Genomic DNA, 27,579 nt, shown 5'->3' with positions numbered 1-27,579 from the left:
AACGCCTAGAAATATGCAAACGAGGAAACCGAAGAATATAAAAGCAGCGCCAGCTGAGACATGTCAATCAGTTTGATTTAAGCACGCTATCTGTTGAGAAGTAGAAGTGTTATTGTGAAAGTAGTCTAATAAAGACCATTTTGCATTATTGAATATGGGAGTTATTTATTCAACAGTTTAGTGATTCGAACGTTAGCAGAAGGTTGCAAATAAGCGGAATTGCACTAAATTCGTTACAATACAGTCCGGTAGAAGTGACATCAAAATATATTGGAGTTCGAGGAGGGAAAAGCATACGTGGCGCAGAGTCGAGTAAAGTCTTTGTAAGGATTATGTATTGAGGAATTAGATTGTAACAAATTGTCAGGAAAGAGTCCGTGTAATAATGAGTCACTAAATGAACTAAAGAGAATGAGAAATAATAGGCAATTAAATAAAGACTAAACACTTGAAAAAAAAAATAATAAAAAAAATGTTTAAGTTAAAAGTTTATTACTATACGACACAAGATGTTGTAAAGAGTTTAGTTGCCGCTGAATGCATTGCTGTGAATGCAATTTGCAATATATTAGCCGTGTTTTTTTTTACACGCGTATACGTTTCGTTTGCGCGTGAAAAAAACGCCTATCCTCACTTAGATCTTAGGAGACCCATCTAGAGGCTGTGGTTAAACAACTAGCTACAGTAACGGTGTACCGAAAAGCGGAGACACAACCCTCTGTTGTATTTCTGTGTATAACATATAGCTGAATCAGTTGTGATAAATAGTGGACGCGCACAGAATCCATAGAATTAGTGCAGAGGGTGAAAGATAGACACATATTTCAGTTACATCTGAGTATAATGTGTATTGAAATTTAGTAGTACTAATTTTAAGCGTAGCAATTTCAGAGCTGTATTAAAAGTTTGTCGCTTAGCAGTCCGTATAAAGTTTAAGCGTAAACGTATATAGATGAGAAAAAAACCACAGCTATTGTCGCTCTGGCAGCACTATGTACATTTTGACATATTTGATGTTTTGTTGAAGTAAATAGTGAAGTAAAACGCGTGGCCTTCGATTTAAATTTTTGTGCAGAAAACTTGCAAAATCTCATGTGCAAAATATATAAATAATTAACAAGGTAATTTACGTTTAATTACAATATGTGATTGAGAAATAAATATTTATGTAATTACTGTATTTGTACGTTGCTGTCCACTCATCGATTTCTGAATCATCTGTTTTCGCTGCCCTGCATTCTTCAACATTTCCATGTTACTTTACTACACAGTCTATCAAACTGCACAGTGAATTGATTTTCTCTTTATTGCTCTTGGCGTACGGTGTATGGACAAGAAGAAAACGCCAATTGTTTTGCATTAAAGTGTTTGTTGATAGGAAAAGGAAATATTACAAAGAAAGTTTGCCAATTTTGTTGGAATTAATATGCTACACAAATAACAAACGTATGTATACAAATGAAAATTTCGCACTTCATTTAAATTACGTTTCTAAAATTGTATTTAGAGCAAAAACAGGTGCACATTATAAAATGTCTAAAGTGACTCATGTCATATATGGGTAAAAAATGTATAAAGTAATTGATTAAACAAGTTAAAATACTAGTTATTACATACATTACCTGTTATTATCCATTAATAACCCCGAAAGATGTACGTCGGTAGCAGTTAAATCACCTTCAAACTTAGCTTCGTCGGCCAAAATCAATTCTGTGTTGATCTCTTGTGGACGTGACAAGCTCAGATAGTTATCTTTCAAGTAATGCATATTTAAATTGTTTACATGACCCTGTAAAAATTTGGAATGAGTTTCACTTGTTCACAGTGATTGCCTTTTCCTTTTTATTCATGTACCTCAAATTCCAAAAGGCCCTCAAATGTAGTATTCGCTAATTCGACGTGCTGGCTTAAACGCACATTTTCATTAGCAAGCCAAACGCTATCCAATAATGTTGACAATATATGGCGATTGAAAGTTTGATAGAATGGCGAGCGTATAAAATTTACTTGCTCAACATGCAATGTATCACCGTTGTCGGCTTTAAGAAATTGTTGCAACTCTAACAGGTTAACTCCGTTCAAGGTAGATACATTGTAAATACCTTCGGTGTCTATAATATTTAGCTGATCCTTGATTGTGGCGCCAGCATATAGTATCTGTGGTATAGACGAGTTGGCGTTTATAATGTCCAGCGGCACGTGTATACCATTTAGAGTAATTGTGCTAAATGGGGCCTGCATTTGGATGGGATTTTCTAAGAACAAGAGATAAATATGTAGAATTAATACAGTTTTACATAAACAATTTACATATCGTCTTCCAGTAACGATATTATTAACCGCATAGTGCAATATGTACAAAAGCCTAGGGATAGAATCAGCGAGAAAATCATCAAAGAATACTTTCAGTGTTGAAGTACCCTCTTCCAGTGTAGACAGTACCTCCAGAGCGTTAAGGTTCTTACAATATTCCAGCGGTAGGCATGTCTGTCATAAATGGTCCCTAAAATACGCAGACACGAAGGGTCAAGAAGTCAAAAGTATCGGTCCCGAGGAAGACAGGCTAGTGCCAGAAGGTGTTGGTAACCGACCCGTTATACATATTTCACAAAGTGCTGACTACATCCTGAACCTTTTAAGAGTGCTTTTGCGGTTAGACCAACAACAAAGTTGAAAATACTCATACAGTACACTCCGAGGTGTTAAAGTGTACACTCTTCTTGCCTTTGTAGATTTAAAGTGTTAGTACCGCAACATACCACATTGACTGTCAACGGAGACAAAAGTCCATAAAATTTGCATGGGGTTTTTTGAGCTACCATAACATAATGGCATACTAACAGATGGGGCGGGGATTGAAGTGGTCGTGTAGCGCAATTTATAGCTTCTCCAACCCAATTGTCAACCGCACCTTCGAGCGGCGAATCCCGTTTCACTAACAGACGAGGCTCTGGTGACCCCAATCACCTCATGGAACTTGGGGTGGGGAGGGAGGATGGCCTGAAAGTTTAATGTGGCCATATAAATCGTTCCCGATATGGTCGGGCTAGTACCTTAATGGTGCTGAGTTACCGGAGGGTACAAGATCTGTATCCGTCAAAGGGCCATCACATCTATAACGCTCGCCAGGACCTTCGTGGAGTAACCTTATCGCTACAACAACAACGACAACAGATGGCGCGATTTGTAGGCAGCGATGGTTTTGGCCGTTCGTAGAGAAATTTGAATAATCTAATCAGATTTTCTAAGAAGAAGTCTGAATACAGCATAGTCATAAGTTAAAATAATATTGAATATCTTGACACACTGACTAGACTTAACGCTAGACCTTAACTCGTTGGAAATCAAAGATCTTGTTGGGAGGGAATTGAAAGGATTGCGCTACACATCCCCTTGAATCACTTTGGTATTTTAGTCGCCTCTTACGACAGGCATACCTACCGCAGGTATATTGTAGCACCGCTAACCCGCCAGGGTCACAGTGCTATCCTCTAAAAACAATTATATTATATTCTTTCTAATATTGACCAGTCTCTTTAAACACCTTTAAGATATCGAAGCTACTTTCAGTCTAACCCCATTTAATTTGGTGCGTTCCTCCCACAGTTATCTGTGGTATATCTGTTAAATGGCATTGGGTGTGATTTTATTATAGCAATATTATATAATTCATAATTTCGGGCTTCCAGGCTAGGGCTCTTGTTTACAAATGTTCGGTTATCGACGAGTCTAGTAGCTTATACTGCGTTGATTGAAAGGAATACTGAGAGGTATAAATTACTCGTCTTAAATATTTAAAAAGTTAAATTGATTGCTGCAAACGAGTTTTCGAAAACGTAGCTGGGTGTGGAATTTCTCTTCTAGTTCCTGAGGATGCCGAACAAAAAAAGTGGAAAATATGTGAGCTACAGATGGCTTACAATAGCTCCACAACGTCTTTACGAATCCAAGAACTTATTGAAATATACAAAAGAAAACTATTCGAATAGTACCCAAAACTTGCGGAAGATGAACGCACACTCCCCAGGGAAACACGAGTCACTCTAGCTCAACGTCTATCTGGATACTGTAACAGGTAACCTATCCAGAATCAACCCCGACATACAAAAGGTATGCCCGGCTTGCAATGTGTCCCCACATGACACCAACCATCTCTTTAATTATAATGTGGAACCAACGCCTCTAACACCCCTCTCATTATGGTCCACCCCTGTTGAAACACAAGTTTCCTTGGACTCTCGTTAGAGGATATTGATGACAATTTGTGACCAGGCACCTATTGGATGGGGCGAAGCACTACTACAACAACAGCAACAACATTCGAATAATCGATTCTGTCACTACGCGAAAGCAAACTAGTCTATTAGTGATAAATAAAAACTAATTAGGTTATCAAGAGCCTCTAATCAAGGGTCACATTTGGATTCAATGTCTTCACAGAAGAAACGTCAAAGGGCATACGAATGCCTGACACAAGCCAGCCAATATATTAATAACACGAGTTCGAGGATGCGCACTACCAAAAAGAACTAAAGCTAAGGATCTGGTAGAAAACCAAACAACAATTGCTAATGCACTCAATGACACGCTTGCTGCCAAATCCGTTTTCCATCGAAGCTCTAATTCACTTTTTTCGGTTCTTAGAGATGGATGTTCTCTTCTAAAGCTTCTTGAAAAATCAATGTTATACATAAATACATACCTATGAACCGATTTTATGTGCTATACAAATCTTAAAATTATGGCGACATAAAATTTACACGTTCTTTAATGAAGCAAAAATTGATTTTTAATAAATGATAGTATTATTCCTTTTAACTTGTTGAGGAAATTATAAAACTTTATTTTTTCCTTTGTCATATCCACCTGTTTCTTTTCATTTTTCCGATTATTATTTTTTTTGTTTAAATAGTTAAATATCATATATATATATACATATTATTTAAAAAATTAAATGGCCAACTTGCACTGGATATAAATACAAGGAAGAAGATTTACAAGAAGAATATCAAGCTTGGAATTTTTGTCAAGAACTATTTCTATAATTAATATAAGAACACAAGAACATTTTTAATTTTGCAAGATTATTCGAAACATATCAGGATTGGAATTTTTGTCAAGAACTAATTCTACAATAATATTTTTGAATGATTTGTCAAGTTTGAAGAATTACCTGGCAGTGGAATCAAACGTTCCAGCCATTATATCAAATCTCAAAAAAAAAAAAAAAAATTTACACATTCAATATACATCCCATCCAATATACATACATAGATAGATATCCATATTAACAATACATCAAATACTTACTAAACTCAATTGCATCAATAAACTCATTTCGATTTATCCAATACGTTTTTTCATAAAAAGCATCTATTGCGTGCCCATTAAGCGTGCCATCAAGTTGAACTCCCTGCAAACAATCCACTTTCGATAAACTTTGCGATGCAGTAAATACTTGCGTGCCATTTTTTTGCAACCAACTTCGTCCAAATTGCTTTGCAGGTATATCATTTAATGTGCCACGATATGTTAAATGGCTTATATTCATATTATAATTGAATTTATAATTTCCTTCAAAATTTATATCAGCATTCAATTGTTGTAGCTGTTTTTCGAAAACACTCATATTACGTCCATTAATTTTGCCAACATCGTTCAAGCGTAAATTGCCCACGAATATGGTATTTGGAAAATAGCCTTTTGATGTCAGGAACTCATTGGCTTTAGCAGTTGCGTTCGATAATAAATGTGGCTGCTGCTCGTCTTTGGCAATCATTGCTTTATCGAAAATATATTCTCCTGTTGTATTTAACTTTTCGATTTTCAATGTTTGTGCATTCAATTCGCTCACTATAAGTGTAATGGGCAAATGTTGTTTTCCGGTGCGTTTAACATATGCTTCAAGTGGTTTATCATTCATTGTTATGTTTGGCGCTTGAATGCTGCATATAAGATAGCTCCTAAATAACGTATGTCTAATTTTTATATATACATATGGGGAAATCCGCCAAATTTAGGTTTTTTTGGAGAAAAAAATTTTTTTTTGAAAAATGGTAGCACGCAAATATCTTTTTGTTAGGAACATTGAGGGGTAAATTGGAGCTATAGCGCATCGCCGTTACTCGTCTTACATAATGCCTCAAAAAGATATAGTCAAAAGATCGAGCAAAATATATATAAATTGAGGTCGCAATGTTAAATATACATTTATTTCAACACTCCTGTACCGATTATATAGAAAATTTAACAAAATATGGAGATTAGGGCGGGTCGATTTAAAAATCGCTCATTGCTCTATGAAAATCGTATTCTAGGGATCAAAATAAGAAACTTTTCCGAAGGAACCATACCTCTAAAACGAATTCTGGTGTCCCCCAATTTGGGTGAACTTTTGGGTAGGGGCAAATTTTGAAAAATCCCACTTTGACCCATTTAGAGGCCCGACACACCGATGCCAGTGGCACACCTCCTGGAACCCCCCATGGGGGTTCACCATAAAAACATTTCAAATTATTTTATTGCAATTTTTTTTATTTGTTTATACGTATTAATAAAATGTTACGTATACGCAGTGGTGTACCTCTTTTCAGTTGGTATGGATATGTTTGTGCTGATTTTTTCATGTAAAGTGCAAAACCGGCGATTTTTTGAAATCTTTGTATGGTGAACCCCCAGGGGGGTTCCAGGAGGTGTGCCACTGGCATCGGTGGGTCGGGCCTCCAAAGTTAGTGGGGGTCGGTCATACATTTGGACTCGATTGATGGGTCAAAGTGGGATTTTTCAAAATTTGTCCCTACCCAAAAGTTCGACCCAAATTGGGGGACACCAGAATTCGTTTTAGAGGTATGGTTCCTTCGGATCTCTAGAATATGATTTTCACAGAGCAATGGGCGATTTTTTTGCCTCCCACAAATCGACCCGGCCTAATGGAGATATATGCAACTGTTAGGCCCGGTTTTTCAGTACAAGTTCAACTCAGTTTGTCAGTTAAACTACGCTTAAACTTATTCTGCAGTTTTTCAGTCTACTTTAACTGAAGTTTAAGCTAAGCTTAGCGGCCGATCTGCCAGGTTTAAACTCTAGTTAACCTATCAGTTATTTGCGTTCGTACGAAATGGCGTCGAATATACCGGGCTTGACTACCATTTGATCTTATGTTGATAACTAGGAATACTTCTAAAATCTCAAGAGTTGTGGCTCAACTCGAGAATCATAGCGTACTCAGCAAAAGAGGGAACTTTTTATATAGCAAAATATGATATTACTTAAGTTCAAAAAATTTTAATTAACAACTTGTGGTTCTCTAACTGGACCCAAATGTAAGATACAGTGATGTTGATGTAGGATCTTCGGTGGGGTAGGCGGAGCTCGCTACAATCAAACCACGGCGGCCGCCTATATAATTTATTTTTGATTAATTACGCTTCATTACTGCTATCAACCAGGTGTTTATTTCTCACAATAAACAGCTGTTAGTTTTGGTGGTACCTCCTTGGAGATTTTTTTCAACTCCACCTGAACTCGATATATAATGTAAGCTTTCAACTGGAGAAATGGGTTGAATATTCATTTGAGAACTGTACATGTCTCAAAATCTCTCGAAATTAGGATAATAATTGGAAAATATTATTGACGTTGTAGATCAACTCGGAAACTTCTAATTATACTGGAGAATGAAATTGGATACCAACTCGAGAACTATCTGGTTTAATAATAATAATAATAATGTTGGATATCACTTCCGGAACTAGATATACAGTTATGTGAAATATAATAAGGACAGCAGCATGCTGGTTCTGAATCTGATGCAGATTCAAAAACGTGAAAAATTCAAGCGGTGTTAACTGTACTAATTTATTGCGAATAAATTGGAAAACAGGTTTTTGAATAGTTTTGTCCAGATTTGGCAACCCGTTATTTCTTATTTTCATTTTTATTGCAACTTTCGATTTTGACATGTGAAAAAAAATAAGGACACTTCTTGTTCGAGATAAAAAATAACAATATGAGACAAAAAAAAATAAACAAATTTGTATTCAGTTATTTCAAAATTAGTTTCTGCTTAGTTCAATACTTTGTTGAAAATCCACGGTTGTTTATAACTGACCGGCATCGCTTTGGCATGGAATCAACTAATTTTTGGCAGTCCGAAACTGGAATTGCATTCCATGAGTCCTTAATAAGTTCCCAAAGCTCATCATTGTTACTTGGACACTTTCCTCTTATTGATGTTTTTACGATATTCCACAAATTTTCGATTGGGTTTAGATCTGGGGACTGTGGTGGCCACTCCATTACACTGACATTGTTTATTCTGAACCACTCTTTTGTACACTTTGCGGTGTGTTTTGGATCATTGTCCTGCTGATATACCCACCTAAGTGGCATATTATCTTCAGCGTACGGTAGCATGCATGCTTGAAGAATTGCAACATAATCAGTTGCTTTCATAGTGCCCTGTATGCGGTGGAGTGGTCCCACACCATTGTAAGAAAATGCTCCCCAAACCATAATATTTCCGCCACCATGTTTTACGGTCTTTATTGTATATTTGGGATTGTAAGCTGCGTTTGGGGGTCTTCTAACATGATGAATACCTCGGTCTGAGTTAAACAAATTTATCTTTGTTTCGTCTGACCAAAGAATATTACGCCACTTTTCATCAGACCAAAACACATGTTCTTCCGCAAACTTTAGTCTTTGTAGCACGTTCTTTTTGGACAACATAGGCACTTTTCTAGGGCTCCTGGACTTCATATTTTCTTTAATAAGCATTTTTCGAATAGTTGACGATTCGGCATCAATATTTAACTCACTTTTAATTTGTTTGGATGATATAAAAGGATTATTCTTTATACAGCGCATTATTTTCTTTTTTATAATTGGTGTGATTTTTTGCTTTCTGCCACGCATTTCGACCCGGTGAATCCACTTAACTGCATTTTCTACCATTGTTTTTGAAATATTAAGTAATTTTGCCATTTTTCTGTACGAATTTCCCTGTTTCACCATGTTTTTAATATGTTCTCGCGTTTTCGGATCGCAATGCTTGCCCTTTCCCATTTTCTACTAATTACGAAAAATTCCAAATTGTAATAGACATTAATACCAGTCTGTAAACATTATTTTTACCTTATCTATTAAAAAATACACGTTTAAGTAAAGATTTTTACGACGAGGCTATGAAATGACACGCTGTCCTTATTAAATCGCACAACCGTTCACTGACTTTGTTGAAGACGGAATGATTTTTTTTAAATGTGTGAAAATAATTTAGTTTTTTCAAACGGTATTTGTTTTTGTTAAGACTGAGTAAAAATAATACGCAGTTAGTTGGATAGAGTTTGCTCGGCATACTTGGAATCTACTGAAATGAAGTTTTGTTGCAGCTCTGTCCCTATTATTTTTCACATAACTGTATATTTCGCCGGAGAATTTTTTTCCATTTTTGTTGGGTAAACAAAATCCAGCTGTTGCCATATCTACAAATTATCTATATAATAAAAAAAACAATGTTGCCGCACAAACAGCATACCCCAAAGGCGGCCTTAAACTGTGACTGAAAAACTGCTCAGTAGCTTAACTGCAGTTTAAATTTGACTAGAGTTTAACCAACCTAACCTAACCTACACACATCGGGCACATCGAATTTGAAGCCCTAGGTATTTTGAGTCCCTGATAGGCTATGATCGTGCATAATCCAAATTTCAATAGTTGCCTCAAAAAGCTATAAGCAAAAAACTGTCAATATTGAAAATGACAAAAAAAAAAAGTATCGCTACTTTGATTGACGCTAGTTTTCAGTATTGGAGGGGGCACATCAATTTTGCTCATACTTTTAGAATCTCCGTCTCAAAAACAACACTCATTTTAAATTTCATAGCGTTTCAGCGATGCCTCAAAATTTTATCGAAAAAATTCAAAAAAAAAAAAAAAAACAAGTAAGGACGGGACTGTCTTCGGCTGTGCCGAAGACTTCATACTTTTCATGAATGGTGCTGAACAATAATCTTATCCGTTCGTAATCTCCAAATAATAGGATGTATAAGATAAGAATTATATAGTGAACAGATGTACATACCTAAACCATTTTTAAGATAAATATGAAATAAAAATGACAAAAAACCCCCTTATCTGAACGATCGGTTGTATGGGATATATATTATATATAGCGCCAATCGAACTGATTTTTACAGTGAATCTGCTATGATATATTAGAATATATATCACCAAGTTTCACGTTTTTATATTGGAAACTAAGGGAGAAATGGCCAAAAATCTTTCTATCTGAACGATCGGTTGTATGTGATGTATATTATAAATAGCTCCGATCGAAATGATTTTTACAGGAAATCTATGATATATTAGAATATATATCACCAATTTTAACGTTTTTGTATTGGAAATTAAGGGAGAAATTGCCAAAAAATCTTTTTATCTGAACGATCGGTTGTATGGGATATATACTAGATATAGCTCCGATCAAAGTGATTTTTCAGAAAATCTTCTATGATGTATTAAAATATATACCACCGAGTTTCACGTTTATACTTTCTAAATTGCGGCAGGAATGACCAAAATCGTCTTATCTGAACGATCGGTTGTATGGGAGATATATGTTATAGTGGTCCGATCCTACCAGATCCGAAAAATGTCTAATATAATACAAAAATACATCATTGTGCAAATTTCATTGAGATATCTCAAAATTTGAGGGACTAGTTTGCGTTCAAATAGACAGACGGACGGACAGACGGACATGGCTATATCAACTCAGTTCGTCGCCGTGATCAATTCGGTATACTTAATGGTGAATCTATCTTCTATATTTCTCAACGTTACAAACATCGGACCAAAGTTAATATACCATTTCATGTTCATGAAAGGTATAAAAAAATTCAAGTGTATCGCTTGAAAAAGTGTAAAAATCGACGTTTTTTACGTTTCGAAGTTCTGAAAAAACTTACTATCAACTTTCTTGATTTTTAAAATCATCAGATCGGATAGTCAAAAGGTCAAACTTAATGTCCTTGTACTTTTTTCTGGGCTTAAGTTTTTTGCCCGTGTGTAAAACCCGAGTATTCAAAAAAGTAAAAGTTTTTGGGATTTGCCCATATATTTGTATCATTATACTTACGTGTGTGCTTGTATTTCACTAAAATGCATAGGTACTTTGATGCTTTGATTTAAACTTTTGAATAGTAAACTTTCGGACAAATTTTCAATATCAATGCCATTTAAAGATTTGACTTCACTAAAACCGGATTGCACCTCAAGTGTTTCCTTGAAATATTTCTCGCCTTCAATCACTTGTAAGTGTTTGAAATTCGTTTTTATGAGCTGCTGCATATCAATTCCATTGATAAATGTTATTTCCGTATTATTTGCAATCAAAGGATTTTCAAATCTAATATTGACATCCTCTAACGTTTTAGTAATATCAATACCATTTAGCAGCGTTTGTTTGGCACTTATTTTAGAATTTAAATCAATTAAATCTTCAACGTGTAATGCTTGAAAAATAACTGCATCACCGTTTATTGTAAAATCGCCGTTGAGTATGAGGTCGTCGTGTATGATTTGATGTGGCGACATGGATTGTAAGCGTGCGCCAAGCGTTTGACCCTTAAAGTGAAGGAATAGCAATTATTAAAGTTCAATTGATTTTATAAATTTTTCATTTGTTTATAAAACATTATCCACCCTGCACTAGCTAAAAGTACCTATCTTAAAATGCTTCAAAAGGTGCAACGGAGTTCGGAGCTCTGCATTACCGGGGCTCTCGGCTCCACTCCGTCTGAAGCATTCAACACAATGCTATACCTTCCATCTCTTGACCTGGTGGTGAAGGAAATAGCGGTCATCGCCGCTCTACGCATAAGGGAGACAGATCTCTGGTCAAATGGATCTAGTGGACACGCAACAATCCTGAGCACGAACGCCCAGCCCCAATACCGGTGCGCACTGACTACTGCACGCAAAAGAACGTCTTCGTTAAAAAGTATAGTATATATACTTATACCATCGCGACAAGACTGGAATACCAGACAACATACGGTACCGGGAGCCATCAACATATTCACGGATGGTTCTAAGCTTGACGGGAACATGGGATCAGGCCTCTTCACGGGATCTGGGTCTAGATGTCTCTTTTCGCCTACCAGATCACTATTGTTTACCAAGCGGAAATGCTGGCAATTCACAGGGCTGTGAATCATCTCGAGTGTATGCCTAAGGATGGTAAACGGGTGTTTATTTTCTCAGACAGCCAGGTCGCATTAAAGGCCCTGGATTCATTCGTCGACAACGCAAAGTCGGTCATTTAATACCGCAGATTTCTTAACGAGATGGCTCAGCACTTCAGTATCAGCCTTATATGGGTACCTGGGCACAGGGGCTGGCCAGAAGAGGCACCACCCACCATATCCTTCCGGGAAATGATTCGGTAGGTATACCCATGGTCACTTTCAGGCTTCGTGTGAACACAAGCACTATAAGAAATGCAAATGGACGATGGTCAGCCATATCATCGTGTGAGACATCCAGGCTAACCTGGCCCTCATATGACAAGGGGCGAACAAGAGCGCTTCTGATTTTAAACAAATCAGTTCTATCGTCCCTGATAAGGGTTCTAACAGGGCATTGTTTAATAGGCAGCCATGGTGCTAGAATGGGGGTAATGACCTTTGACTATTGTCGCAGCTGCAGATGTACAGAAGAGGAGGAGAGTGTCCAGCACCTTCTCTGTCAGTGTCCACCGCTTAGTAGGCGCAGGTTGGCCATCCTTGGTAAACCTTTTCTACATGACCTTGCTGAGGTCTCTAGTTATGAAGTCAAGGCTCTAGCAAAATATATAAATTCCACGAAGTGGTTCGACCCGCTTTAGGCAGGGTAGGGGTCCTCTTTGACACCGTATAGGGTATTACAATGGGCCCATTGGCGGCCTAAGTAGTGAGCTCTTACCATAGTGTTTCAGCTCAGCCCTCGCAACCTGACCTAACCTAACATTATCCACCAAATTTCGAGAATATAAATTTCAATTAATTACTGCCGTCCAAAAAGGCGCACCAGGTGTTTCTGCGCTTTGCCAACTGGCGCCAATTGGACACACCAAGGGAGTTTAAATCGTTTTCCACCTGGTCCTTCCAGCAGAGTGGGGGCCGCCTTCTTTCTCTGCTTCCATAACATGGCCTAGCTAGCGTAGCCGCTGCGAATGCTGCGTGAAATATCACCCTATCTCGACCGCAGTTTTAAAAAGTCACTATTTGAGCAAACTTTTGAAAACGGCCTATATTACATTTTGTTTGGAGATCGCTATTCTTCAGAATCGCTTTCAAAAAAGCCCTATCTTGGCATAAATTAAATACATTGGGAGGTCAGATAGGGTGTTCATAAAAAATTTAGCCGCAGCTCAAATAGGGTGATATTCAAGTCAGTCTTCGATTTCTTGTTTGACCCCCAACTATGTATTTGCTTTTAACTAAATTTAAAAATTAGAATGAATGGCAGAAGAAGTTGGTTGAAGCGTTACTCAACATCTCTCTTTCGCTACTTATATTCGAAATCAATGAATTGTGTACACAACTTACAGCAAAAAGGGTCCCCAAAGGGACTTAACCACGAGGGGAACCAGCGGGTTAGGGGACTTGGAATATACCAGCGGCAATTATGACTGTCCTGAGAGCCTAATAAACTACCTAAATAATTCAAGGGATTGCATAGTGCAAATTATAGCTTCTCCAACTCAATTGTCAACCTCACCTACCCGTGGCGAATCTTGTTTCTTTAACAGCCGAGGCTCTGGCTACCCCAAGTTCTTTATGGATCTAGGGGGTGGGAGGGCGCGCTAGCCTAGAGGGTTTCATATGGTCATACCAAATAGTTCCCGAGATTGTCGGGCTAGGACATTAACGGTGCTTGTTACCGGAACGTACCGGATCTGCATCCGGCAAAGGAACATCAACATCGATAACACTACCCAAGGCCCAACAACAACAACAACAACAACATAACACTCCCCAAAACCTTCGGGGAGTGTCTTCGTCTCTACAACAACAATCACGAGGGAAAGTAGTGAATTATTTGAGTGTGAATGAATTGCGAGACCATGCTTCTAACCGGAACTTTAAAAATACAAATAAAACAGTGTCTACTTTATACTCACCCCTTCACTTACCGCCATTGTAATCGGCTGCAATATGCGCACATTCTCCAATCTCTTTGAACCCACCACAACTTGTGTCATATTTGTATGCTTCAAAAGCACATCCAACTTATTCTTATGCACATGTATTTGATTTAAATGCTCATGTATTAATAGGTTTTTAGTTTTTACAGGTACTTCAAAGCGTATGGATTGATTCACCACATAAGTCCTGCTGCCCTCAGCGTTATTGTCACCATCAGAACCAATTGGTATTAGTCTATTCAGATTATTACCATCAATTTCATTATTAATAACCAGAACTGATTCTGCAACTAGATTGTCTATATGCGCTGTTTGCTGCATAAATTGCATCCCATAACGCTTAAGCGTATCATTTTGTAAATCATTCCATTTTTGATTGTTCAAATGACCATTGATTTGTAGATGTTTGACGGCTAAAGTAGGCGCATGTAGCTTTGCAGTTGACGTCACACGTACCTTTTTCGCTTTGATGCGCTCGAAAGCAGGCTCCTTTGCCTCAATACCATTCACACGTTGCGCACTTAACTTATCTTTGATAACAAGTGCATCTACTTTGATATTGGCGAATTTCTCAATAGGATCAGTTGTGCTGGTGATGTTTGTGGCGCGTTTGAGCCGTTGTGTAGCAGCTAATTTGATTTCAACATCTAAAGCGTTGACAGCTTGGGTGGCATAATGTAAAGCCTGCCAGTACTCAGTAGTGAAGTGATGTTTGGGAGAAACGAACTTCGAGGAGTTAAAAAATAAAATTGATATGATTTTTCAATTATGATATGTGACCCGGCCTATGAAAAGGTGGCTTATGACTAAAAAAAATTTTCCACTTTTTTCTGGTTTCGATAGTTTTTGACACGCTGTTTCACGTGGCCAAAACTAGAAAGTCCTAACTTGCTTAGAAGTGTACTAAAAATGTAGAGAAAGAAGAGCACAAATGAAAGAAAAGCAGAATTTTATTGAAAATCCAGAATCAAGTTAATAAATGAAATTGAAAAATTTAAAAACAGGATTGAACGCTGCAAAAACGATTTTACCAAAAAAAAAGCACAAAAAACATTTATTTAGCTGTATTAAGTAGTTTTCTTCGTCGCTATCTTTGTTGAAACCTTTGAAGTTGCACCTTTTTTCGAATCTCCTTCTGGAGATGAGGCCTTACGTTTTCTTGATTTTTTTATTGCAGTTGAATTCGCAGGTTTCTTCAGTTTTTTCTTTTCGGGATCTTGATTTGAAGATGAAGCTACAGACTTCTTCGGTTTAAGTTTTGACGATGAAGCCTTTGGTTCCTTCGATGCCACTTTGGTGGCTGGTGAAGCATCCTCAGATTTTTTTGATAGCATTTTTTTCGATGGCAATGGAGCCAAAATATCCGCATTCGTGGGGTCTGAAACCAAGCTTCTGAGATTCTCATAAATATACCGCTGACGCTGCAGAGTTAACCGACTTCGGGCATGGTTCAGGAACGTTTTTGGCTTGCGTAATTGATATTGAGTTCACTGTTGAAGAAAACGACAATTTTAATTACAATAGATACAACTTTGAAAAAAGTAAACAATGGCGTACTTACTACGACAGTACTCACAGAGATCATCTGTTGGTTTCATAACTGTCAGATATGGTATGTATTTGGCCCATATGCGCCGAGTGAAGAAATATATTTACGATATACTGAATCCTTTGTCTCATTAGATGGCAGCTTCATGATGCGATAATCTTTGAATTTGAGTAAACGTTCTGGCAGTGAAAGAGCCAATAGATCGGCTGTATACTCAATAAATTTAACAGCTTTTTGGATGTCAGATGGTTGAAGCGCTCTCGCATGTGTAGATGGTTTATTTGCTAACCCATGTACTTGGGTTATGGCACCATGTGTATGAAATGAAGTAAATTTTCAAAACGTTTTCTTCCACACGCATGCACAAAAAGGAAAGATGAACGGCAAATAGGTAAGTGATAAAAAGTGAACATCGATTTATGCCTTTCAACATCTTTGCCTTTTTGCCTTCCATGTTTCCTCCATTTCATCATTTCTGTGTAAGCATCCCAAAGTTTGCCCGTGCACATCATTGCTTATTCGATATGGCTCAGTATAACCAAATCAAGTTCATGTTTTGATAATTCTAGATAGTTATTTCTTGCAGTTTCAATCATCTTTCGCGGTATAATTTTTTGGCATTTATTATTACAGCAATCTTGCGAAATAAATTTATTTACCAATTCCTTTTCTTCGTTATCTGTAATACACAAGTCCACTGTAAAAATATTTTCATCCACTTCCATTTGACCTTCAGCTTGAAACAATGCTTGTAGTTCGTCCTCTTAATTGATACCAACATCATCGAAAGAATCCTCATCATTCTCTTCGTTTTCACAGAAATACCTCGCTAAATTCTTCTTCGACAGACATTATTAACGTCCTACTCGTTCAGCATTGCTTTTAAATCTGAGCACTCACACGATTTTTTTTCGGCCAGAAACTGGTTGGTGCTTTGCATTGAAAAAAACATCGCTCTTTATATACACACACGAACTTATCTCATTTATGCTCTTTTGCCTTTTTTGGTTGCCTTTTGGGCATGACTGTTTATAATGCAAAAGAAAAAGTACTAAGAAACTGAAGAAATGCATTGTTTATCTTTAACAGCTGTTTCTCGCAATTTCTTGTTTGAGTCATAAGCCACCTTTTCATAGGCCGGGTCACATATATGAAAATTAAACTTACCGAATTAGTTCTGACCGTTTGTATATTCGATTTTGGAATAACTTGCACTTGCATATTAATATTAGGTCGTTGATTTGTGGTGAGTTTTTGCTGTATTGTAGTTTTTTGTTTTTAATTTATTCTACCTACTTTCTAAAAATTATGCTATCTTACCTCCACATCACTTTTGAGTTTACTTATATCGATTTGCGATAAACGCTGAATTTGTGCTTTAGTCCAGTCTATTATCTGTTGACGCAAAGCATTCGCATGTTCATCTTGTTTGAAGATCGGTAAGAAAATATTGGTATCATTTTCGGTCATTTTTTCATTGGCGATAACTGAAATGCAAATAAATTTATCAGTTCATTCGAGGTATGCTCTTAAGTTCAGGCAGTTATTTGTAGTCTAGATGTAGATGGCGCTCGCACGCGTTTATTTGACATAAAACACTCCGCGATGGTGTTTGAAGGACTGCTCGAGGTATGGTCCTGTTTGACAGAGCCCGCTTTATTCTAAAACTGTCCTCTTTCTCACTACCAACCAACCTGGTGTCAAAAACTTACCTAAATAACTTTTTTCATTTTCTTGATATATTCGCATTTTTGATACGCCTTGACCCAATGCACCTTCGGTAAACTGTACATTAGACGGTTCAAATTTCCAATCATTTAGGTTAAAAATTTTTGTATCTTGATTTTTAGAAGCTACGAGTAACATAAATTTTTCTGCATCCGTATTCTATTCGTAAAAAGAATATTTGATAAAGAAATTATCGCTTTAATTAACAAATAGTACTTTATTAATAGCTTATATAAGTATATAAATACTATGGCTCTTGTTTACAACCGCTTAGTCGACAAATCACTAGTCGATTAGCAACTTTTGCATTGATTGAAAACTCACTAGCTGGTATTCGACTTCAACATAGCATGAAAACGACTAAACGAGTACTGACGGTTTCATAAAAAAATCTAATTTTTTGTTTCAAAATCAGTTTCTGGAACCATAGCTGGTTATTGAATTTCCTTTCTAGTTTCGAGGATTCCAAAGAAGCAAAGTGAAAAATATATGAGCTTCAGATGGCTTGCAATAACTCTACGTCTTTACGAATCATAGAACTCATTAAAAATTACTAAAAAAAAAATTGTTTGAATAGTCGCATCTGTATCGAATGCAAACTACTAGTCGATTAGTGATAATCGATTATTTTATCGAACCACTTTTGGAACCCGACTAATTGATTATACTGTTACGAATGTTAGCAACACTAAGGGGTACTGCCATCTCTATGCCGATGCTAAGCAGTGACGTGAATGCACATCAATAATTTAATCATTTTGTCTACACCTATGTACGTACACGCAGCGGAGAAGAGATGCACAAACACATGCAGATATCTTATCTGAGATGCTCCTAAAGGTATGCAATTATAATTGTGGAAGTGTCACTCACACATACAAGCGCATGGGGTATGAGAGAAGCTATAAAAATTATACATCTGTAGTTGTAGCTGAGAAATTTATAACTAGTAAGTTTTGGAATTAGAAAAGCCTGGAAATATGCAACGAGGAAATCAGACAGTATAAAAAGGCGACAACAGTAGAGGCGAGCATCAGTTTCATTTAAGCTATCAATCAGTTTGATTTAATTAAGCAAGCTATAAGTGTTATTGTGAAGTACCTTAATAAAGGCCATTTTTCCATTATTCAATATTGGAGTTATATATTCAACAGTTTAGTGATTCGAACCTTAGTAGAAGATTGCAAATAAGGGAAATTGCAAGCAAATTCGTTACAATACGAATGAAGCTTAATTTGTGTAGCACTTCGGCTGAGTTGATGGTTGTACTGCCATGGCCATCAGCTCGAAAAACGTCACTTGTCCCATGTGTTAAAAAAATACAGCTGACGATGCGTTACATATATGAAATAGATTTCAAGTGTTATTATGGAACCTGATTGAATCCGAGTACGAAATAGAAACTTACGTTCATACATTTCATTCAAGGACTCTAGAAATCTCGCAATTTCTGGTTTCAAGTCCCGGGCAAAACAAGATCGAAAATTTGGAAAAATAAATAATGTTTCAATCAGAAAAAAGTGGTTGCTCCTCGGCAGTGATTTGGCAAACACTCCGGGTGTGTTTATGCCATGAAAAGCTTTTAGTGCAAAAAACTAAAAAGAAGCACGACGCAAATTGGAAGAGAAGCTCGGCCTACATCTTTTCGAAGGTAAATCGCGCCAAGTTATTTTTTTTATAATTGCTGTATTTTTAAACGGTTTTATTTAGCTTGACTCTACAAGGCCGCACGGCCGCCTGCACGGCTGTTTTGAACGAATTTTGTAATTGAAATTTAAGTAACTTCCCGATAAGCTACAAGCTTGAAACTTGGAATATAGTTCAGATCCCGACGACAATGCAATAATAAGAAAAAATCGCCGCTAGATGGCGCAAGGATGGAGATATTCACAAAAATCGCATTTGTGGTCCGAGTTGGCTCATATTTGGAACACATAATACATACAAGAATAGAAAGCGACCTATGATAAAAATCACCGCTAGGTGGCGCACGGATGGAGATATTCACAAAAATATATTTGTGGCCCGATTTGGCTCATATTTGGAACATATAATACATACAAGAATAGGAAGCGACCTATGATGTCCGATTTGGCTCATATTTGGAACAAATATTACATACAGTCCGGTAGAAGTGACATCAAAATATTTTGGAGTTGGAGGAGGGACAAGCATACGTAGCGCATAGTCGAGTAAAGTCTTTGGAAGGATTATGTATTGAGTACTTAGATTCTAACAAATTTTCAGGAAAGAGTCCTTGTAATAATGAGTCACTAAATGAGCTAAATGAATGAGAAATAATGGGCAATTAAATAAAGACTAAAAACTTGAAAATAAAATAATTAAAAAAAAAATTTTTTAGTTAAACGGTTTTATTGAAACCAATACTAACATGAAGTAATAATAATACTAAAAGCTAGTAAATAGTTAGGTAGGTCCTAGGTACTAGTCATCACATTCCACATCAATCTAGGGCGTTGATCAGACAATTAAATAAAAGCGTTGGACGCGTCAAATTTCTATTGATAGTCATATACAACTGAACCTTAATCGGGTTATTCTACGCCTTACATTTTTAGAAATTTCACGCGCCCAACGCTTTTATTTAATTGTCTGATCAACGCCCTAGATTGATGAGGAATGTGATGACTAGTACCTAGGACCTACCTAGTTATTTTCTAGCTTTTAGTAATATTTTTACTTCATGTATGTAAGTATTGTTTTCAATAAAACCGTTTAACTTAAACATTTTTTTTTATAATTATTGCCCCTATTACCGTTTACAACTCAACTCTGGTTGGGTTGAAATTTCGCAATTTGGTATTACAGATTACAACTCAACCTGTAAAAAAAAATTTCGGTTGAGTTGCCTAGTCTAACAACTTTTTGTGGCATTACCGTTTAAAACCTTGTGTTGGTGTAGTTGTCAAAGACGTCAAAATCTTACAACTGATTACTGTCAGTTGTCTCAAACAATTTTGCAGTTGTTTTGAAAAAATGTAACGTTTTACAAGACGGTTCACCACCTAATTTTTAACAAAAATTCTCAAGGTTGGTATCAAATGACACGTTTCGATCTCCGATTTATGAATCCAAAACAAAAATTAAAAATTGTATTTCTCTCATATCATTTCGGCTCCAATTTTCATGTGGTTGTTGTATTTTGCCAGATTTTTTGTACACACTAATGCAGAATGGCGTTGGACCCACCCAGGGTTATTTTTACAAATCGCGACCAAAGGCCGTCAACGCAGAAAGATGTTCTGTGCAAAAAAACTGTGGATCGGGCCTCATATTTCGGACCCTCTCGGACCATTTTGTGGGTTTTTGTAAATATTTTTCGACAGAAATAAAATTTTAAATTTCCGCTTTCGAATCCTAAAAACGGAGATCGAAACGCATCTTTTAATGCCACCTTTGATAAGAGTTAGATGGTGCGAACGTAAGTCCCATTGCTACTAATCACTACTCCTGGAAATCCTGTGATAGAGTAAAATACAATTTTCGCTGTTTGGGTTTTAATCCAATTCGCACAAATATGCTCCTCAATAATATCTAAAACCAGTCCAACACCAAAATCATTTCCACAGCATTTTTGATAGCTGCCATCAGCAAGGAATCTGAGTGTGGCGCATAATTTTAAAATTGGGGCCTTCCCTCGAACGCGTTTGCGGAAATGGTCCTTAATTGTGTTTGTTAATGGGCAAAATTCTTCCTTTCAAATCTGCAAAATAACTTCATTTGAAACTCATCATTTGTCACTTGAATATTTTCCTACTTGGTGCTTGGTAATTCCAAGGGATTGGAATGATCACGCAAATGTTTTTCGTATTCGCGACATATCAAGCACCAACAGTTTCGCCATTATAAAATAGATTTCATATAATACCCGTTTTGCTTTTAATAACAAAATCACTTTTGCAAATGCTTAAATTTCCACCACAAATTTACCAGCTGTTCATTTATCTGTCAAATCATCACTTTCTTAGGTTGGCAACTCAATTCAACTTCAACTGAAATAAGTTGTAATTCGTAGTACCAAACAGGAGTTGAGTTGTCTTAAAGTAGAGTTGTTTTAATTACAACCCAACTAAGTTGAGTTGTTAACCGTAATAGGGGCATATGAATTGTTTTTTACGAATTAAACCTGAAGAAGGTGCAAGGAGGTTTTGAGGAGTGTTATCGATGTTCATGGTTCTTTGCCGCATATATATCCGGTATGTTCCGGTGACAAGCACCTTTGAGGTACTAGGCCGGCCATCTCCGGAACGATTAATGTGACGACATTGCACCTTCTACGCCATACCGCCTCCCCCAACCCTAGTTCAATGAGGTCACAAAGTAGCACTGAAACGCTCATTAGAACAAAGTTTTGCTTTATCTCGCTGGCTAAAACTGTCATTAGTAACACCAGACAATTTAATTTGTTTCCAGTTTTGAGAAGTAGAATGTCGTTATGCTTATTTAATATAAATTTTTCTTACCTGCACAGGTAAGAACTGCTCCACTGCATACAAAGACAAACTTTGATAAGGCACAAATTGTCCCTTATCATAAACATAAAATACAGAATCGGCTTCATTTCTATCTCCATTTCCGCTGGCACTCTTTCTACGACTCACCGAATTACCAAACACTAAAAAATGTCGTCGTTTCATCTCATCCAATGGCACCCTAAAGTAACGCACATCCACAGCGCCATATGTGCGAATTTTCTGTATAAGTTGGAAGCGCTTTTTTTCTTGTACAAATTTATAAATTTCAGAATATGTTGTTGTACGACCATTTGCATTAGCATAATTAGCTAAAGCAACATAATTTTCATAATTAATTGCAAATGGTTCAACATGACGCGCATTGCTACATGGGATACGTCCCAGCAGTGTAAATGATGTACCCGACCATATGTAGTAGGGACAACGTTTATTCGTTGCTATGCCACTGTTGTTGCTTTGGAATGTTTGCAACATAAATAAATCATTAGCAGTTGTACGTAAATAAATCGAATATAAATTTAAAGTTGCAAAAAATTGCACAGCACGTAAACGATCATCGGCGCTGATTTGATAGATCGGTGAGCCTTCGCGCGCATTCTCAATTGGTTTGGTGAGATTAAATGCTAATGCGATGTAAGCTTTGGTGCCGAGTGTTGTACAATCCATTGCAATTACATTGGGCATGGCTGTTGTGTAAACTTCTTTGTAAGTTTGATTCTGGGTATTGAAAAAAAAATATAAAAAATAAACTTTTCGAAAGTATTCTCTATTTTATTAAAATTCATGCACGCACCACATTCTTGTATATCGTAAAATGTCGCTCTCCATTTTTGTTTTTGTGCAGAGAAGCTGCATATTTTGCTCCGTCCAGCGAGAGTATGCAAATATCTATTGGAAAGAGCACAGGAACCGATTCGATTTTCTCGAGGCCATTAAATGAATAGGCAGCTGGAAAGAAATCAAGTGAGATGGTCAAAACGCTTTGTTCTTGTTTCAAAGTTTATACAATTTAAACTAGAATACCCAATAATTAAACTAGAAATAATAATTCAATGAAGCATTGCAGATTTAACTTGCTTTTTTTCGCTTCAGAAGAAATATAGCGTTTTAAAACAATATATGACATAGTACGTTCTGCAATAAAATTCTTTTGAAAGAGATAAGAGATAGGCCGTTCTTCAAAAACTTGCTATGATAGCACGTCTTCCTGCTGAATTTATCCACCAATTTGTGTTGGTACAAGTCGGGTGAGTTTTTTCCCGAGAAACAAGCAGAACTGATGTATATTGGAACGAATTTCCCGCTATAAATTGTTAAATCGGTTTCGACGTTGTGCTCACTGAACAGAATGAATGAATTCTTTTACATATATAATACGGCTTTCGGTTCATACGAGAAATAATGACTCGTTGCATTATACATAATTTAGATATAGACTTCTATATATCAAAATGATCTGGGCAAAAAAAAAATTCATTTCGCCATGTCCGTCCGTCTGTCCGTAAACACGATAACTTGAGCAAATTTTGAGGTATCTTAATGAAATTTGGTATGTAGGTTCCTGGGAACACATCTCAGATCGCTATTAAAAATGAACGAAATCGGACTATAACCACGCCCACTTTTTCGATATCGAAAATTGGGAAAAACCGAAATAGTGCGACAATTCATTACCAAAGACGGATAAAGCGATGAAACTTGGTAGGTGGATTGACCTTATGACGCAGAACAGAAAATTAGTAAAATTTTGGACAATGGGCGTGGCACCGCCCACTTTTAAAAGAAGTATATATGTAAGTAAATTATGTCAACATTCATCTCCAGTAATGATGTGGTGCAACAAAATACAAAAATAAAAGAAAATTTCAAAATGGGCGTGGCTCCGTCCTTTTTCATTTAATTTGTCTAGAATACTTTTAATGCCATAAGTCGAACCAATCCATGTGAAATTTTGTAGTGGCATAGCTTCTATGACGATAATTGTTTTCTATGAAATTGGGCGAAATCGGTTGAAGCCACGCCCAGTTTTTATACACAGTCGACCGTCTGTCCTTCCGCTCGGCTGTTAACACGATAACTTGAGCAAAAATCGATATATCTTTACTAAACTTTGTTCACGTACTTATCTGAACTCACTTTATCTTGGTATAAAAAATGGCCGAAATCCGACTATGACCACACCCACTTTTTCGATATCGAAAATTACGAAAAATGAAAAAAATGCCATAATTCTATACCAAATACGAAAGAAGGGATGGAAAATGGTGATTGGATTGGTTTTTTGAGGCAAAATATAACTTTAGAAGAAACTTTGTAAAATGGGTGTGGCACCTACCATATTAAGTAGAAGAAAATGAAAAAGTTCTGCAGGGCGAAATCAAAAGCTATTGGAATCTTGGCAGGAATACTGTTCGTGGTATTAAATATATAAATAAATTAGCGATACCAGACAGATGATGTTCTGGGTCACCCACACACATTTTGGTCGATATCTCGAAAACGCCTTCACATATACAACTTAGGGCTACTCCCTTTTAAAATACTCATTAACACCTTTCATTTGATACCCATATTATACAAACACATTCTAGAGTCACCCCTGGTCCACATTTATGGCGATATATCGAAAAGGCGTCCACCTATAGAACTATGGCCCACTCCCTTTTAAAATACTCTTTAATACCTTCCATTTGATGCCATATCGTACAAACACATTCCAGGGTTACCTTAGGTTCATTTTCCTACATGGTTATTTTCCCTTATTTTGTCTCCAAAGCTCTCAGCTGAGTATGTAATGTTCGGTTACACCCGAACTTAGCCTTCCTTACTTGTTTATCGTATAATTGCCTTGAAAGTCTTTACGATTACTTCCACCTTTACATAGTGGATGCAATAGTTTAAATACAGCAATTGGTATATAATATATACATATATCGCTATGATATATATTATACACCAATCTGAATGAACATTTTTGTTCTTACAGCAAACAAAAATAAAAAGCGAAAAAAATGACGAATATACAGCAGCCAGCTCAGGAACTTAGTCAGCAGGATGATCAAAAAATGTATGTTGAATGCATTAGGAAACAATTGGAAGAGATCGATTTACTATCATCGATCTATTGCGCTGCCGGGGAATTAAATATAATCGATGCTGGCGTAATTAGTGATTTCAATGATTACCTAACGAAACCCACAGCTCAGAGTGCGCAAAGTGCGCTGAGAGCGCATTTGGAATATACGATCACCTTAAGCGTCGCCCATGGTAAATCAAAGGATAAAATTGAAGTACGCATTGAGTTACCTCTTCTCTATCCACTTTTGGAAAAAGCAATAATAACCGTAATTAGCGCCTTATTGGGTAAAGCTAAAGAATCATATTTAAGACGCGAAATTGAGAAATACATAGACACAATGGATTGTAGTGAATGTTATGTATTTCAAGTGGTGTCTTGGTTACAAGACGAATTGAATGCATTGATTGAGCGTAATGAAACCGAATTGGATAAGGAAAGAGAAAAGGATCAAGAGAGCGCATTGGAATGCGAACGTTTATGGATTTATTCACATCACATTAAATCAAAGAAAAAACGTCAAGAAATACAAAGAGAGGCGCGAAATTTATATTTGACAGGCTTTTCACGTCCTGGCAAGCCGGGGGTAATATGCGTGGAGGGCTTGCGTGAAAATACACAAGAATTTTGGCGTATCATTAAAGCAATGCGTTGGCAGCACATAACAATTTGTAAGAGCGAACTTTGGCAGGGTAAATTACAAAGTCGCCGTCGTTTTGATGGTTTCAAAGAGCAACTCTTTTGCGATGATCTCGATGCTGATGATGATGATGATACTGCTGTTGGCGGGGAAGGTGTCATGAATATGAGATTATTTATCAAATATTTGGAGGCACACAAATCGGGTTACATGAAGAAGGAACTGTTCGGCTTGGATTAGTTGCCGTTGGCATTGCATTAAGGCTAAGCGGGCGAAGTTGGAGGGTTGGCCTGAAGCGCCATTGTGAATGAAGTTAATCAGTTTGCTTTTAAATTTTTTAAACTGAGATTACGAAAATAACAGTGACAATTTTTATAAAATTTCTTCAGTTGATTTCTTTTTCTATTTTTGATAATTTAAAAAAAACTTCTATTAATTTTGTTTCTGAAACTATGCAAACAATCTAAAAAAGTTTTCGAAAAAATTTGAAAAATCGAGAAAATTTTGGAAAAATTTAAAATTTTTTATTTAGAGTTCTTTAAATTTTGTTTAGTATGCAGTTTTGCAGCCCAATCAGTTTTTGTTTAACAAAGTACAAGATTAGCTTTTATATGGAAGAAAATGTAAACGAGTCTTCAGGAAAAAAATGTTAAAAATCCATGCGAAGGGCGCATAGCTTTATTTTCTATAAAGCCGGGTATCTTACTTTCTTAATTGGCGCTTTACCGCATAAGCGGTTATGGCCGTCTAACAAGGTGTGCCAGTCGCTTCTTCTCTGGCGCCGCCTATATCACAAGAGATGACAAATTCTATACAAAAAACGCTCAAGAAGTGCTCAAGAAAAATCTCGTTTGTCAAGTACGTGCTCAGGGGAGCCCTGGTTTCGCCAAGAAATATGTGTGGGTGTCATTATTTTTTGATTAACCATCCTGTAAGAACATAGTCGATGATAGTAACTCTATTTATGCGGTTTTTGAATGGAATTTGCAAATCTATTTGAGCACAGGTGTTCTTTTTCTCTTGTTCAGTGTATTCTATTTATTGTAGTGTATTAAAGTGCATTTGCAATTCTAATATGTTAATTTTAACGAATTTTCTTCTAATGCATTGCTGAATCTGTCGTCTCGTCTCTTGGAGGTAAGTGAAGGCGCTTCATAGAGAACAGAGAGATAAAGGAAATGTCAAAATTACTTGTGGCAGTACTACTTTGCATACAAGAAATATGTACGAAAATTTTCTAGAGCGTTTTCTTATGACTTGGAAACCGCGCTTATGGAAGAAAAGCTAGAACTGCCTTCGCGAAAAAAATTGTCAAAAACCAATGTGAATTTTGAAGTTGTACTTTGTGAGACTAAAATTGATTGCGCTACAAAACTGCATTCGAAAAAAATTTAGAAAACTTTAAATAAAAAGTTTGAAATTTTCATGAAACTATCTCGATTTTTTCGAAAACGCTTTTGTAGATTGTCTGCAGAGTGTCTAAAACAAAATTAATGGATTTTTTAGTTTCAGTTACAAAATGAATGGACGTTTTTCTTAAATCATCGAAAAAAAAATTTTAATATTTTACAAAATTTGATAAAAACTGCCACTGCTATTTTCGTGTCCGCAACTGTATGTATGTATAGAATGTATACTTTTTTTTACAAACGATACTTTTTTTAAATAAACAATAAGTATTTCTTATAAAAACTGCATTTATTTAGAATACCCCATTTTTTCGAAATAGTTTCGCCCATTGGCGAAGGTCAACAATTGTTCCGAGTGTATTTCTGCCATGCAAAGTAGAGATATACGCCGCCGATTTTGGTCGTTTTTCGCACGCCGCCGCCGATATTTTTGACATTCGGCGGCGTCTGGCGCGTTACTATATTTTCTACTAGTTTAAGACTGTTTAGG

General features: G+C 36.6%; 3 protein-coding genes across 7 annotated transcripts in view; 2 read left to right on the top strand and 1 right to left on the bottom strand.

Moving 5' to 3' along the window:
- Window positions 1-27,579, bottom strand: part of clos (closca) — a 62,445-nt gene that overhangs the window by 27,034 nt on the left and 7,832 nt on the right. The window contains exons 2-11 of one of the 2 annotated variants that reach the window (XM_067771312.1): window positions 22,758-22,912; window positions 21,953-22,681; window positions 17,453-17,627; window positions 17,061-17,227; window positions 16,908-16,997; window positions 14,168-14,917; window positions 11,141-11,628; window positions 5,311-5,945; window positions 1,855-2,255; window positions 1,623-1,789 (exon numbers count right to left, since the gene is read on the bottom strand). In XM_067771312.1, coding sequence (XP_067627413.1) covers window positions 1,623-1,789; window positions 1,855-2,255; window positions 5,311-5,945; window positions 11,141-11,628; window positions 14,168-14,917; window positions 16,908-16,997; window positions 17,061-17,227; window positions 17,453-17,627; window positions 21,953-22,681; window positions 22,758-22,912 — 3,757 coding nt within the window. The remainder of the gene's footprint in view (window positions 1-1,622; window positions 1,790-1,854; window positions 2,256-5,310; window positions 5,946-11,140; window positions 11,629-14,167; window positions 14,918-16,907; window positions 16,998-17,060; window positions 17,228-17,452; window positions 17,628-21,952; window positions 22,682-22,757; window positions 22,913-27,579) is intronic. The other variant, XM_067771313.1, reaches the window with a different exon arrangement.
- LOC137243525 (alpha-tocopherol transfer protein) overlaps window positions 997-27,579 on the top strand; it is a 96,583-nt gene continuing 70,000 nt past the window's right edge. For 2 of the 3 annotated variants that reach the window (XM_067771324.1, XM_067771321.1), the window contains exon 1: window positions 1,308-1,446. The gene's annotated coding sequence lies outside the window, so the exon portion shown is untranslated. Of the gene's footprint in view, window positions 1,122-1,307; window positions 1,447-27,579 lie in introns of those variants that run through there. The other variant, XM_067771322.1, reaches the window with a different exon arrangement.
- Window positions 1,011-27,002, top strand: LOC137243526 (RWD domain-containing protein 2A). Of its 2 annotated transcripts, none has more exons than XM_067771327.1 (2): window positions 1,011-1,121; window positions 24,951-27,002. In XM_067771327.1, the coding sequence occupies exon 2, from the start codon at window positions 24,976-24,978 to the stop codon at window positions 25,918-25,920; it is 945 nt and encodes a 314-aa protein (XP_067627428.1). In that variant the 5' UTR covers window positions 1,011-1,121; window positions 24,951-24,975; the 3' UTR covers window positions 25,921-27,002. The 2 variants fall into 2 exon arrangements, with proteins under 2 accessions (XP_067627428.1, XP_067627427.1); XM_067771326.1 differs by lacking the exon at window positions 1,011-1,121 and adding an exon at window positions 1,325-1,446.

Source organism: Eurosta solidaginis, chromosome 3, assembly GCF_040869045.1.
Source record: "Eurosta solidaginis isolate ZX-2024a chromosome 3, ASM4086904v1, whole genome shotgun sequence".
In the NCBI taxonomy this organism is placed as follows: domain Eukaryota; kingdom Metazoa; phylum Arthropoda; class Insecta; order Diptera; family Tephritidae; genus Eurosta; species Eurosta solidaginis.
This window is presented reverse-complemented; position numbering and strand designations above follow the sequence as displayed.

Coding starts and splice junctions, on each gene's coding strand:
- LOC137243526 (XM_067771327.1), top strand. CDS start 24,976: ATGACGAATATACAGCAGCCAGCTCAGGAACTTAGTCAGCAGGATGAT.